This window comes from Prenolepis imparis, unplaced genomic scaffold (assembly GCF_030444845.1).
Source record: "Prenolepis imparis isolate NDT839.2.m4 unplaced genomic scaffold, iyPreImpa1.0 SCAF_17, whole genome shotgun sequence".
NCBI classification, from domain to species: Eukaryota; Metazoa; Arthropoda; class Insecta; order Hymenoptera; family Formicidae; genus Prenolepis; species Prenolepis imparis.
Window position 1 is genome coordinate 231996 of NW_028141175.1, and position 14648 is coordinate 246643.

Consider the following 14648-nt stretch of genomic DNA (forward strand, 5'->3'; position numbering starts at 1 on the left):
AAACTGCATGGTAAAATTACTCAAACATGTTTTATATTTTAACGTGTAGATATTATTATGTTTATTGTGATAAATATTAATCAGAGAAATTCTCATAAAATTCTTTCCATACCATATTGTCCCACGATTACCATGATTTTGAGGGTAAATTCTAAGAGAAAATTTTCTCCGCCTACGGACTGACCTGGGTATCGCTAGAATCGTTGGGAATACGCTTGACATCTTAAATAATAATGAGCAAAGACCAGCAACGATTACGTAACGAGTCTTTTTTATAGTCAGGACGCAACGACATTATGAATGCTCGACGTCACTCGCAGTTCCGGAGTGTCATCACAATATGACTCTTCACTCACGAAATATATTCCGCTTTGCCCGTCGCAAAATTCTTCCTTTAGTTTTATGCAACCAAAATGACATTAGAATTTAAAGGGACAGGATAAAAATAATTTGTATACTCTTGCACTTATTTCTTGAGTTTTTTTAGCAACAAATTGTTGCGGATAAATAGTGTAATTATAAATTAAAAAGAACATTCCAATTTTTAAGAATTATTCGAAGTGTCAGTCTCTTTGATATTTTAAGCGTATATTTCTCATACGATAATCTCGAAAGATTCTTTCATAAACTTTCCTTACTGGTATTTGCAATAGATCGCTATCAAATATTTCAAATTCATAGCGATACGTAAATCGATAAGAGCGGCGGAAATATAATGGCCGAGCCATAAAGCTAACAGCGGAAAAGGAACAGGAATTTAAGAGAGGCTGTAAGTGTAAAACGCGTTATAAAAACTTGTTCCGAGTAAAATATCGGGTCTTTGGTTGATTTAGATCGCAATAGTCGAACCTGAAAAATCGTGTGAGAAAATTATAAAACTCGCGATTAAGACGCAGTAAAAAACTATTATTTTTAATTTTTAAATCAAACGAAAAAACATGAAGTAATGATATAAAAAATTAATGTTTATCCTCCTGAATGGAACATTCATCTAAAACGTTGATATAAGTATAAACGGATTATATATGTACATATATACAAAAAACACTGAATATTGTAATGAGCCATTGACGTCATGTAGCGGTCTCTTTCAACTTCGAGAGAAGTCACCTCTTTATAGCGTACAACCACGTTTTCGGAGTAAATGATGTTTGAAAAATATCCTAAGAGGTGTGAGTGCAAATAGAAAACTGGAGCCGTTAGAAATCTCCGTTTACATTTATACAGCTTGACATATCGGATGATACGTACATTTTTTTGCTTTCTAAATATTTCGTCCCTCGAGATACCGGAGATACTGGAGAGATATGCCTTTCGAAACATCCTCTCATCGATATATGGGTTATTCGTATGAGTATTTCATACTTCCTGTATAGTCTTCATGGTTATATAATGTCGTTTTATCTTCTCTCCGACTTGGGTTTCATTATTCTTGAATTCCTATTGCACTCTTACTAGATTAGGAAAAGTAAAAGATTAGAAAAAAAGTATTGAGGCTTTTATAACAGTCTTGAATTTTTCCTCAATACTCCAGATACTTTAGAATACAAAATTTAAGAGGACGGAAACATCTCATCTAGTTGCATACAAATATAAGCTAATAACATTTTAGCTCTCTCTCTCTCTCTAATAATGTCTTAATTATTACGTGGTTACTCTAGTTTTGAAAATAAACGCAAATATTTGAGATAATTTAAGAGTTTAAGAAAGTCTCGAGATTTCCTAGAGATTTCTAATTTTTTTTTTTTGCAATACAATTTAGAGTCGATTTCTTTCAACATCCAGCTACCGGCGAAAATGCGTATCAGATCGAAAGCGGATATCCTAGGCGCGATGTGAAGCGTTTCCGATGCTCTGGGATCGCTTTCGTGCGTCTGGATTCGAAAATCTGGAGCAACAGTTGCCGTGTGAGTGACCGTGAGTGATTTACGAACTGGACGAGCGAGAATACGCCATATACCTCGCGGGTTTCGTGCAAGAACTCTCTAGCGGTCGACGAGGTACGCACGAAGGGGAATTCACTTTCATCCGCGAGTCGAGAGACCCGACGTGTTAAACGGATATACGCATTAACGCGGTTTAACGCCTATCGTTGACTTCGCTACTCATAAAGGCTGTTCGCCTTCGGGCGAGAAGTCCTCGACAGTCTCTGCTTTTCCGCAAGCGATATCTCGCTCTCCGCGGGAGATACAGTTTTTTTTTTCCCCCGGAAATGGGAAAAGAAGAAGAGCCGTTTTGCCGGCGCTTTCGCTATCGCTTGCTCGCTGGTGGAATCTCGCGAATGGTACCTCGTTAAATCTAATTTTCTCGGCTCGGACGATTGTCTCGGCGATAAAAAGCGGAAACTACACTTGCACAGTCGTATGTGCGCGAAACCGTTCCTCCTCGATACGCTTTCTCCGAACGTCATTGGAAAGAAGAAGTGAGCTTCGCGCAAAACAGAGCGATCAAGTACAGTCAAGGGCTTCAAGAGTAAAGGTCCCGTTACTCTTGCCTTATTACAGGATCTGACTCTTCTTCAAATGACCGCGATTTTATGTGACTCTTCTTGATCTGTTTCAAACGATTTCATTGTGATTCATAGCATCAGATTTATTTCCTTTCGTTTTTAAGATTATCAAGTTACACGATTAGAACTTGATATCAAAGATTTTGAAACTTTTTCAAATTCTTTTCTTTTTTTATCAAATTAATGTTTGATATTAACGTCTCGGTGGCTCTTTACATTTTTGGATACGAAAAGGGAAATTTTTAAACCTACTTGGATCGCGGATTCTAATTGTCTAGGATTTGAAAGTTCGCGTATCAAATTAAACGTATTATTATACGGAATATTAATATACAGAGGTATAATATCAAATTACCATGAATAATTTACTGCGTTTCCATTTATATATATATATATATATATATATATATATATCGTTTCTAGTAAAAAATATATCAACAGGAAACGAACAGCGCAACTTTCGCGCGGCAAATCTATAATGATGAGGGGCAGCGACCGGGTCAGGTTCAATAAAACCGAGAAACTTGATTCCAAGATATTCGACGAAAGGCAATCAAACGAGACACAAATTTGCTCTTTTTCTCCCTCTCTCTTTCTGGGCCATTGGTACTATAATCCAGAGCGCGTGATCGATGTAACCTTGTCGCGAGTAACCTTGCGAGAGCTTGAACTTCACCGTAAAGAGGGACGCGCTCGAATAAAACGGGGGTCGTTCTGCTCGCTCGACCGGATCGTGCTCTCGATCACTTTCTCCGACGATACGGCTCGCCTCGACGGAGGTCCGGTCGCCGCCGCGTACCGGAAGTGGGGGCGAAGGAGAGAAAGAACTCCAGGAAGAGGTGAAGGGGAGGGAAAGGTCTTATCCGCGAGGGGGGCCCGGGGGCCCAAATCGTACGACGACGTGGTGTTGGCGCTATTACCACCTTCCCCGATGGAATTCCCCGATTTCCACCACTCAAGGCCGATGGACCACCTCCATCGGCCACCATCACCACCAGCCGTTCGCGGCTTCCTCGCCCGCTTCAAGCGACTGCCGGTGATATGTCTTCGGGGGAGGATACGCGCCTATATAACTACGGCGTTCCGGTGATTGAACGAAGTAAGCTAAGTTTTCCTGAGCCCAGGATACAGGTGGTACGGCGGCCCGAGCCCAACGGGCGGGATATTGCGAGAAATATGAGGATTCGCCCGGGATGCGCGGTCAGTTGGTCTTACACTTCATTCTCTCATTTCTTATCGCAATTTTATACAATGTACCCGGTTGTGTTTTTTTTTTTTCGCGCACAAAAATCGTCCAGCTTGCTCTCTCGCGCGTGAATATCTTTTGATCGATTTAAAAGAAAATAAGACAAAAAAAAGAATACAATCCAGAAGCTCTAATAATGCGTTATTGAAAGATTTTTTTGAGAGTGCTCTAGTTCGTTTCCAAACGAGAGTTTATAGAGTCGTGTCTATTTCACAAAACGCTCCTTGAGTTCTTCTTATGTGAATTGTGAATGGACTACTAGTGTGTCTCTGGCGAACGTCAGTTCGTTTTTAACCGGATATGTCGATTTTTTTTTAAATTACACGCTACGAATCGCTACGATCAAACAAAGAGATATTTGTCTATAAACATGCGTCGATACTTTGATTATACTTCTTTGAATTTATCACTTTGTAAACTTTATTTATAGGCTGTATTAGCGCTGCTACTACAGGCCGCTCTTGTGGCGAGCAAAGCTGTAGATCAAACGCAGCTTCCACGACATCAGACTCCGTACGTATATGATGAGTTATTTTAATAATAAAAGAATAACAATAATTTACTTCGAGCATTATACTAGGTTTGATAATTATATATTTTTTTGTTCTTGCATTTATTCTATATTTTATTGATATTTTATATTTTATCTGGATCTTTATATTTTATTTCAATAATTATTGGAGTAATATAGAGAAATTTAAATATCCACAATGTAATTATTGTACATTTTTACTCGTTAGTAATTCCAAGAAACTTTTCTGCATATTATAAAGAAAATTGAAAAAAGATTCCAAATATATATTTTATATAGATTTATTCTATTCAAGCATGCAAATCATTGATTGTCATAGATACGTTAAAGAGGCACAAAAACGGGGCGATTTCGGTGGCAATTTTGGGGGTGGTGACCACTTTGGTGGTGGCGACGCTGGCGGCCACTTTGGTGGTGGTGATGCTGGCGGCCACTTTGGTGGTGGTGATGCTGGCGGCCACTTTGGTGGCGGTGATGTTGGAGGCCACTTTGGTGGCGGTGATGCTGGAGGTCACTTTGGTGGCGGTAATGCTGGAGGTCACTTTGGCGGCGGTGATGCTGGAGGTTACTTTGGCGGCGGTGATGCTGGAGGTCACGATGCCGGCGGTCATCTCGGGGGTGGCGGTGACCTTGGAGGTCACTTAGGCGGTGATATCGGCGGAGGTGATATTGGTGGTCATCCAAGTGGCGGCGGCGGTGACATCGGCGGAGGAATCGAGGGGCATCACGGAGGCGACCATCATCATCACGATGAAGGCTACTGGAAAAAGAAATTAGTGTGGAAGCCGGGTTGGAAGAAAATCTGGAAACCGGCGAAGAAGCAGATCTGGAAGCCCGCGTGGAAGAAGATCTGGAAGCCTATTTGGGTGCCGACGCAAAAAGCGGTGTGGAAGGAGATTCAAGTACCAGCCTGGAAGAAGATCTGGAAGCCCGTGTGGAAAGAGATTCAAGTGCCGGTGTGGAAGGAGATAAAAGTGCCAGCCTGGAAGCAAATTTGGAAGCCGATCTGGCAACCGATCAAGGTACCCGCTTGGAAGGAGATTCAAGTACCGGCGTGGAAAAAGATCTGGAAGCCAGTTTGGCGAGAGATTCAGGTACCGGCGTGGAAGGAGATTCAAGTACCCGCTTGGAAGAAACTTTGGGTCCCCGAATGGGTAAAAGTTGGTATACCGGGTAATCATTATCACGGTACGGATCATCATGGATGGCAGTATACTAGCCACGATCTTTGGAAGAAGAAGTTGATTTGGAAGCCGGTATGGAAGAAATACTGGAAAACGGCGAAAAAGCAGATTTGGGTATCGGATAAGAAACTCGAGTGGAAAGAGGCCTGGAAGCAGGTTTGGAAATCAGCGAAGAAGCAGATCTGGGTAGAAGATAAGAAGCTGACTTGGAAGCCGGAGTGGATACAAATCTGGAAACCAGGCAAGAAACTCATCTGGGTACCTGACAAGAAGCTCGAGTGGAAGGAAGCTTGGAAACAGATCTGGAAAACAGACAAGAAACTTGAATGGATACCTGACAAGAAACTCGCCTGGAAGGAAGCGTGGAAGCAGATCTGGGTGCCAGCTTGGAAGGAAATCTGGGTACCGGCATGGAAGAAGATTTGGAAACCGGTCTGGATATCTGAATGGTTCCCCAACGAGGACCACCATCATCACCACGGCTGGGATCGCAAGGACTCGCAGGCGCAGAATACGCAACTTGTACCTTACAGCCCGGAAGCCGCTCTACAGAAGAGGCAATCGCAGCAGCCACAACAACAACAGCAACAGCCAGTGCAGCAACAGACGGACACAAACAAAATCAGTTGGGACAGATCTTTTCAAGCAAATCCGACGGTCTCGCAGCACCTGGTACCACCGCCGGCTAACCAAAACGGAGTTCAAGCCGGCCTCGCGTTCCCCGGCCGCTGAGATGAAGCTGGATTGAGCTCCATGTAAAATAATCTCGCACTGTAATCCCTGAAAATGCTTGTACAAACGTTTCTACGAGAGAGTGCTGTAACATAAGCCGCTGTATATATTACGTTTTAGGAGAGATTAAGATAAGTAGCGTATAAAACATTAAGTTACCCGAAATTGTTCGACTGATTTGCGTACTCGCTACTTTTCGGGAGTACCACTTTTTTATGCGTTATAACCCTTATTTTTTCCCTTTCCTTGTTTTCTTTTTATACTCACGTTGTTGTCATCCCAATTGTTAATTCTAATACTGTTACGAATAAAATTTATAAATATTTTGTTAATTTTTTTGGCTACCATTACCTCACATTTTCAGCCCTCGTATTATTTATGCACGTGCAAGATTTATAATATACTTTTTATTTGATTATTTATTTGACTTGATAATAAGAACAGATTATTAAGTTAAATATACAGAGTATTGTAAATTATTTTTTATATATTTATGAATTTTGTTGAATTAAAAATCGATTTGTTTTTGGCGAAAGTGTCAAAAAGAAAGTCAGTTATCGTTAATCTTCAATCTTAAACGGAAAATTGAACGTTTTCTCAACAGAGAAAATTTTTGAGATGCTCATCGCGTTTAGTAAATATACAGTTGCATATTCGTGTAGCAAGCGTATATGATTAGTATACGCTAGCTCTGTTAGATCTAAACGAATTACGTTCACTTTCTAAAAGTCGATTGCTCAATCATTTTGTTCGTTGAAAACACTTAAAATGAACAATAAGAATTATTTGTGCAAACAGTTTATCATTGTCATCAATTATACAATTAAAAATTTATAATATTTCTCTAAATCTGTGAAAAAAATGCACAATCCATTATTAAACTAAAGGAAACATTGATAAATGGATCTTGTCATTTTATATAATTCTATTATTTTTATTTAAAAAAAAAAAAAAGACTGAATCTTTTCAAGCAAGAATGATGGATAGAGTCGTAAAGAGCAAATTTAGAAATATTTTACTTGGAAGAAAACAAAATTAATATATACATCTGTTATAAATTATGTATAGTTTATGAGCTAAGGAGAGAAAGAAAGAGAATCGAAATAATGGTAATCTAACTTTGAAATGTCAATACATTTATACATATGTGACACATTTATCATGCAAATTCTATTTACAAAAGAAACATAAGAACAAGATGATAGATTAATCTATTATTTTTGATGTATATATTTAAGATTTAATTATCTTAATTATAATCATAATTGATCTAAAAAATATTCATCTTTTTACGATGGATTGTTTTTTACTCTAGTTCTTTTTTTTCAGTACTATCTATCGGAGAGGATGAGGATAAACGCTATTCAACGCTCGTACTGTTTCAATGTTGTAACAACTGTTTCTGAAAAATAGACACGTGTGTTTCGGTAAAAGACGGCATTGTCAAAATGGTACGTCTAATTTAAAAATGAATCGCCGTCACATCCAGAACCTTACCGCGAAGATGATGCAACGCGAATACGCGCACGTATTCCCTGCGAAATTGGAGAAAGTGGAGTCTGTTATGGAAGGCAGGTGACCAGCATGTAGAGGACCTCGACCGTGGAGAAAGTATCGGTGCACCCACACAGCAACATAAATTAATCCATGCCACTGTACTGTCCGTCTCGATAGGCTACATCGAGTATTGCGCATCGCAGACTCCCGTTCAACGATTGATGACGGCGAAGACGACGACGAGATTTCACTGGCGCCAATTACGGAAGAATGGATTTTTCTCCGTAAGCATTCTATCGTAGGTAGAAAAAAAAAAGAATCAGAGAAATCATGATACGCATGTTTTTTTTTCTGATACGACACACGAGACCGGAATACAGGAAACATTTTCACTTTTGTCTCGCGTTTACTTTCATTTACTTAATTGCGCGCGGATGAGTTTTATCCGAAAAGTCGTTTATGCCTTCCGTCATCTTTCATCATTTTAATTAATTTAATTTTATGTCTCTTGCAAAGTCTTTTCTTAAAAAAATATTCAAACTTATACAATCGATATTATTATATATATCGATATTATTATATATATATATATATATTTTTTTTTTTTTTAATCTGTAGCTGATCTCTTTTGTTATAATTTACTACGACTTTTCTTGCCTAATTTTTCTCAAAAACGATTACGGGTAACAAATAGCTAGACAAACACAAGTAATTCATTTCAAGGTGATTCTACCTAGGAAATTTCTTTTCTACGTCGCTTTTGCGTCAAAGATAGCGCATTCGTGTGTAAATTGTGATCTGTGAGCTGTGACCGATTATCGTGATAATAGTAATTTTACAACACAATAGAAGATTTCTAGACGTCTCTTTTTCGCATGTGTTTTTCACGATGGAAAGCAATATATCACTTTAATTTTCGCTTGAAATGACGATTAATTGTGAGATTTTTTCGGCGATGTAATTTAATAATTATTTATAACTATTTATTTGTAACAAAAATTAATGGAAAAAGAATTTGATATTCGATATTCTTAATTTAATAAATGCAATAACATTTTTTAAATCTTGTCTTTTCTTGATACAATTGTTAGAAAAAAATGACAATAATTAATATTTTTAATTTCTAATTAATATTCAAATAATTAAATTTTTAATATTATTTTTTTATCTTATACGTCTTGTTAAAAAAAAATAACATTTTGCGTTTATGTATATGTGTAATATAGTATGAGAATTATAGATTCTCACGATTTCGTTTAATTTCGGAAGAAAAATTATTGTACAAATAAGTATCCCTTGAAAAATCACAGTTTTGCGACTACATATATTTCTTATTAGCATTAATCTTTTCATCAAACAATGATGAACGCGTCGAATTTTAATTAAAACGTAAAAAAAAAGGAATGATTCACATGTTATACATCGTATATAACAGCCTCCAAGTAACAGCATGTGTTTAGAAATGTTTCAATCGAACGTAAAGATATTTTTGTTCGTGGGGGCCATAGGGTCTTAAATGATAAAATCAGTAACACACTAGTTTCGTTTTTGTCACCGTACACATATATATATATATACACGAATACATATACGCATATGTATCGTTTGCCTATATATAGCACACGCTCGTATAAGCACGGCCAGAAGATACAAAGTCGTCAGTATATTTGAAGATGTTATACTTAACGATCTTACTTCTTTTTCTTCTTACGTTCGTTTGCCTCTATTGTCTCTACGATTGTGTCAAGCCAAAAAATTATCCACCTGGTAGGTACAAAGCTCGATGGTGACAAACTCATCAGAAAGATTTAATTCCTCGAAAACCCCGATATCTTGAAATATTTAATTTAGATGGTGTTAATATGATTTTTATGAACTATTTACATAATTTTAATGTGTCTGTAGATTTATCGTATGTTTGCTATACTTCACATTCTTATAAATACTGATGTATATCGTATACAGGGTGTATCAGACCATCCGTCCACTTCTTTTATTTTGGAAACGGCTCAAAATTATAAAAAACCGCGAAATACGCGTTTGATTATTTCGAGAGGCTACTCTTTTAAGGGGGTTTTGATGATTGTCCCCCGAAGAAGGTGGGGAGACTCAAAAATTTTAAATGGAATCACTTATATTGTAGTATATCGTTTGAAAGGGCATAAAAAAAGAAAATTTTTAGCGCAAACCGGAAGTTGATACGTTGACCCGTTCAGAAATTATTTCGGATCAAAGTTCAACAAAAGCCAATTTCAAAAAATCATTACTACCATTTGGAAAAGCCTAAAAAAACGTTTGAGGTGTAAATGTATTTGTTTTTTCAAGTCCTTTCCATAAAAAATTCAGATTTGATCTTGAAGGTTTTTTTCAATTTGAAAAAGAAATCCAAGCAAGACATGAATTTAAACTTGTTGATTGAATTTCTTTTTTGAACTGAAAAAACATCAAGGTCAAATCTGAATTTTCTTATGGAAAAGACTTAAAAAGACGAACACGTTCACACCTCAAACGTTTTTTTAAGATTTTCCTAATGATAGTAATGATTTTTTTGAAATTGGCCTTTTTTGAACTTTGATTCTAAATAACTTCTAAACAGGTCAACGTATCAATCTCCGATTTGCGCCAAAATTTTTCTTTTTTTATGCCCTTTCAAACAATATACTACACAAAATGGGTGATTCCATTTAAAATTTTTGAATTGGAGTCCCCCTGGGGCACCTTCTTGCGGGGACAACCATCAAAACCTCCTTTAAAGAATAGTCTCTCGAAATAATCAAATACGTATTTCGCGATTTTTCATAATTTTGAGCCGTTTCCAAAATAAAAGGGGTGGACGGGTGGTCTGATACACCCTGTATATGTATAGACTGAAGCAAGGCTTACATTCACCATATATATATATATATATATATATATATATAGCTCCTGTAATTATTATTTATTAATATAATATAAATTTATTAATAAATTATTAATATATATTTAATTTATTAATTATGCAGGTCCGTCATGGCTACCATTGTTAGGATGTTTGCCGACATTTGCGCAATTACGTTCGAAATGTGGATACATCTACCTGGCTGTGCAAGAACTGGCACGTATATATGGACCGATAATGGGATTAAAACTTGGAAATCAAAAAGTGGTGATAATCTCGACGTACGATCTGGTGCAGAAAGCTATTCTCCGCGATGAGTTTAATGGCCGACCGGACGGATTTTTCTTCAGGGTACGATCGTTTGGGAAGAGAAAAGGTGCGTGCGACTGTGTGCACGTTATTTTAACGAAATTCGAAAAAATTAATTCCCACCGTTTCGATTAGCATATAAACGATTCCGCGAAACCTATATTCTTACGCGCTCTTTTATTCTTTCCGTAGTGAATAAAATTTTTTCGTATCTCTCGTTCTCGCGCAGGCCTTTTGTTCACCGAGGGTAACACATGGTCGCAATGTCGTCGATTTACGGAGCAACACCTGCGAATGTTCGGCTTGGGTCGGTTGCCTATGAAAGAGCAATTGGTCATCGAGGCTCAAGAGCTCCTTCATCATCTGCAGAAGCTGAGCGAGCATGGCCCGGTGCCGATGCATACTGCATTCGACGTTGCGGTGCTCAATTCGTTATGGTTGATGATTGCCGGACACAGATTCCGCTACGAGGATCAAAAGCTGCAAGAAGCGCTCCAAGTCGTTCACGAAGCCTTCAGGTAATGGCTGATGAGAATCTCGCAATAGAGAGTTTAATAAAATAATAAAATATATAAAATTATTATACAATGAATTCGTTTGGATATACAATATATATATTATATTATGAAATATTATATTATATATAATACGTATAATGTAATATATGTATACTACAATATATGATATTAAATTAATATTTATTTTTTTCTACTTACATAACGAAATATATTTGGTGTTACATAGATTAATGGACCCCCTGGGTGGAGTGATATCGCAGATGCCTTTTTTACGTTTCGTTATCCCAGAACTATCGGGATATAATGAACTGATGAGGATACTCGAAAAACTATGGGGCTTTCTCGACGAGGAAATCAAGATGCACGAGAGCGAGTCACCCGATGAGCCGCGCGATTTGATTGACGCGTTTCTCTCGGAGATGTCAAAGAAGAATGGCGATGAAGATACTATTTTTGATCGTGAGTAATTGTAAAATTTTTCCAATTAAAAATGTACCATTTGATTGATCGATTATGATTTCAAATTGCGTCAGAAATCATTCCACGTACGATTCGCTCGGAATCGTATCTATTTTTACAAGATTTGTTGGAGAAATGCATTCATAAAATTATCGATAATCAAGATTTTAGATTTATATCGAGCATATATACATATATGTGCGATCGGAGATTAAATATAACATCTTAAATATAATTTCTTTTCCTGGGTCGAATTAAAAGTTTGATTTATGTAATTGTGATCTGTGCATTTTACCTCGCAGGTGAGAATTTAATGATATTGTGCCTTGATCTCTTCATGGCCGGATCGAAGACGACCACCGACACCTTAGCGACCACGTTTCTCTTTCTGTCGGTACACCCTGAATGGTTGAAGTTACTTCAAACTGAATTGGACAACGTCGTCGGAAGATCGAGAGCTCCTGTCGAGGACGATTTGAAGTGCTTGCCAATGATAGAAGCTTTCTTAGCCGAGGTAATTGATGGATACGTAGCTGATAAACTGATGAGATAAAAAAATATGCGATTATCGCACAAATGAAGAGAACCGAGTAATAAACTTAATAAAATTAATAAAAGAAAAACTTAATAAAAGTAAGTGAAAAAGTATATAACATATATATACAACGATATTGATATCTTTTATATATAGTTAATAGTTACGATGTGTGTAAATAGCATAAGTGTGTGTGTGTGTGTGTGTATATATATATCATATATATATATATATATATATATATATATATATCATATATATAAGATATATAATAAATATATATACATATGTATATAATATACACTGAGATAATTTTCTCTTAGAATTTACCCTGAAAATCATGGTAATCGTGGGACGATATGGTATATGAAAAGAATTTTATGAGAATTTCTCTGATTAATATTTATCACAATAAAAATAATAATATCTATCACAATAAAATATAAAATATGTTTGATTAATTTTATTCTCTATGCAGTTTAGTAAAATTAAACATGTTTTATATTTTATTATATGATAGATATTATTATTTTTATTATGATAAGTATTAATCAGAGAAATTCTCATAAAATTTCTTTCCATACCATATTGCCCTATGATTACCATGATTTTCAGGATAAATTCTAAGAGAAATTCTCTCTGTATAGGTACAAAGGTATTTGATTTTGGCACCACTCGGCGTACCTCACAGAGCCTCAAAGGATGTTTCTCTAGACGGATATCAAATACCTAAGGTAATGAATTGTAATTGTTTGTAAATAATCGATACAATCATACACAACGCGAATTAATATTTCTAATCTGATTCCTTGTCGTTCATTTCTAAAATCAACTATACACAATTTTATTTAATTTTATGTAAAATTAATTTCTTACCGATTTTTTATTGAACACATATGGGGATATGAAAAATATTAGAATCGGATTAGAAATATTTATATTTATTACATTCGTATATATAACATCGAATAATTATTAATACGAGTTTATATCGCTCCTAAATTGCATTCTATAAAAAAAATATTGTTTTGCAGGATACGATTGTGCTTTTTGACTTTCATAGCGTTCACAATGACAAGGCGTACTGGAAGGAACCGGACGTGTTCCGTCCGCAACGTTTTCTAGACGAACAGGGCCAATTTCGTCGCAAGAACTCCAGCTTACCTTTCGGCTTAGGTAAGTTTGAGGGGACGCGAAATCGCGAGTATTTTCGCCATTGTCTTCCTGTATCATGAGCAAATTTCACGCTTTGCGAAGGTGTGCGTAAAGCAAATCAACGCGTGTCTCGCGCATTGCATTCTCATAATTATATACTAATTGCGAGAACAATTGCGAATGATATTATTTCGTGTTTCAAGGCAAGAGACGCTGTCCGGGTAAACTGCTGGCGCGTTCCTCATTGTTTCTGCTCTTCACCAACGTCGTGCATTACTTCGACATGGAAATCTCGGCCGAGCACGGCAAACCAGATTTGAACGCCTACGACGGCTTCACCTTGTCGCCGAAGCCGTATTATCTCAAACTCACGAGGAGATCCGACTGAAGTCTGGACGACCGGGACCGCCGTGAATCTTATGACGATACATTTGGACTTCTGCGAAGCGCGGAATCGGTTTCGTCGAAGTCGTAAAACGAGGCGTAAAAGACGTACCAAGACTTTCGCGCGGCGGTAAAACCAATAAACGTCATTTGCAAACATTTCGCCTCTGGATCTGTAACGACTACGAATGTTTTTGTCAAACACAGCTCGCATAACGCATTTAACACATAATATATACATGTCAATTAGAAATGATTACTTAGTACATTTGGTTTAAAAAGTAATTACATAATTATATTTCTAGCTAAGGCGAATGCCTTACTAGATACGAAAAAAATTGTTTTCAATAATTTCTCGTTAACAATCGACCTTTTTAAAGAAAATATTTAAAATTACATAATAATCGCGGTAAAAACATTTTTATTAATTAAAAAAAAACAGATGTCGCATGTCCTTTCTCTCTCTTAATTGTTTTCTTAATAATTTTTATTAACAAATATAAAATGATATATTTTTATTTCCATCCCATCATACTATACTCTGAAGTACTTTGTAACAAATTTAATCACAGATAAATATTTTGATATCTGCTTATATAATTTAATATGTTTTACAAATATAAAAGATAGTATAAAAAATGAGATAAATATAAAAAAAGGAAAGGGAGAGAAGGGAGAAAATCTATTTTCTTTTTTTTATGATAATTTTA

The 14648-nt window shown here is 36.5% G+C and overlaps 2 protein-coding genes across 5 annotated transcripts in view; both read left to right on the forward strand.

The window, feature by feature from the left end:
• LOC145946618 (methyl farnesoate epoxidase) overlaps positions 1–14646 on the forward strand; it is a 107598-nt gene extending 92952 nt beyond the window's left edge. For 3 of the 4 annotated variants that reach the window (XM_083056362.1, XM_083056363.1, XM_083056364.1), the window contains 8 exons: positions 7533–7998; positions 10703–10954; positions 11117–11405; positions 11632–11864; positions 12167–12378; positions 13047–13133; positions 13434–13575; positions 13758–14646. In XM_083056362.1, coding sequence (XP_082912488.1) covers positions 10816–10954; positions 11117–11405; positions 11632–11864; positions 12167–12378; positions 13047–13133; positions 13434–13575; positions 13758–13942 — 1287 coding nt within the window. In that variant the 5' untranslated portion in view covers positions 7533–7998; positions 10703–10815 and the 3' untranslated portion in view covers positions 13943–14646. Of the gene's footprint in view, positions 1–7532; positions 7999–9357; positions 9468–10702; positions 10955–11116; positions 11406–11631; positions 11865–12166; positions 12379–13046; positions 13134–13433; positions 13576–13757 lie in introns of those variants that run through there. The other variant, XM_083056361.1, reaches the window with a different exon arrangement.
• Positions 3536–6520, forward strand: LOC145946573 (uncharacterized). The gene is made up of 3 exons (XM_083056264.1): positions 3536–3709; positions 4186–4268; positions 4607–6520. The coding sequence occupies exons 1-3, from the start codon at positions 3551–3553 to the stop codon at positions 6201–6203; spliced, it is 1839 nt and encodes a 612-aa protein (XP_082912390.1). The 5' UTR covers positions 3536–3550; the 3' UTR covers positions 6204–6520.
• Positions 14647–14648: the final 2 nt, after the last annotated feature.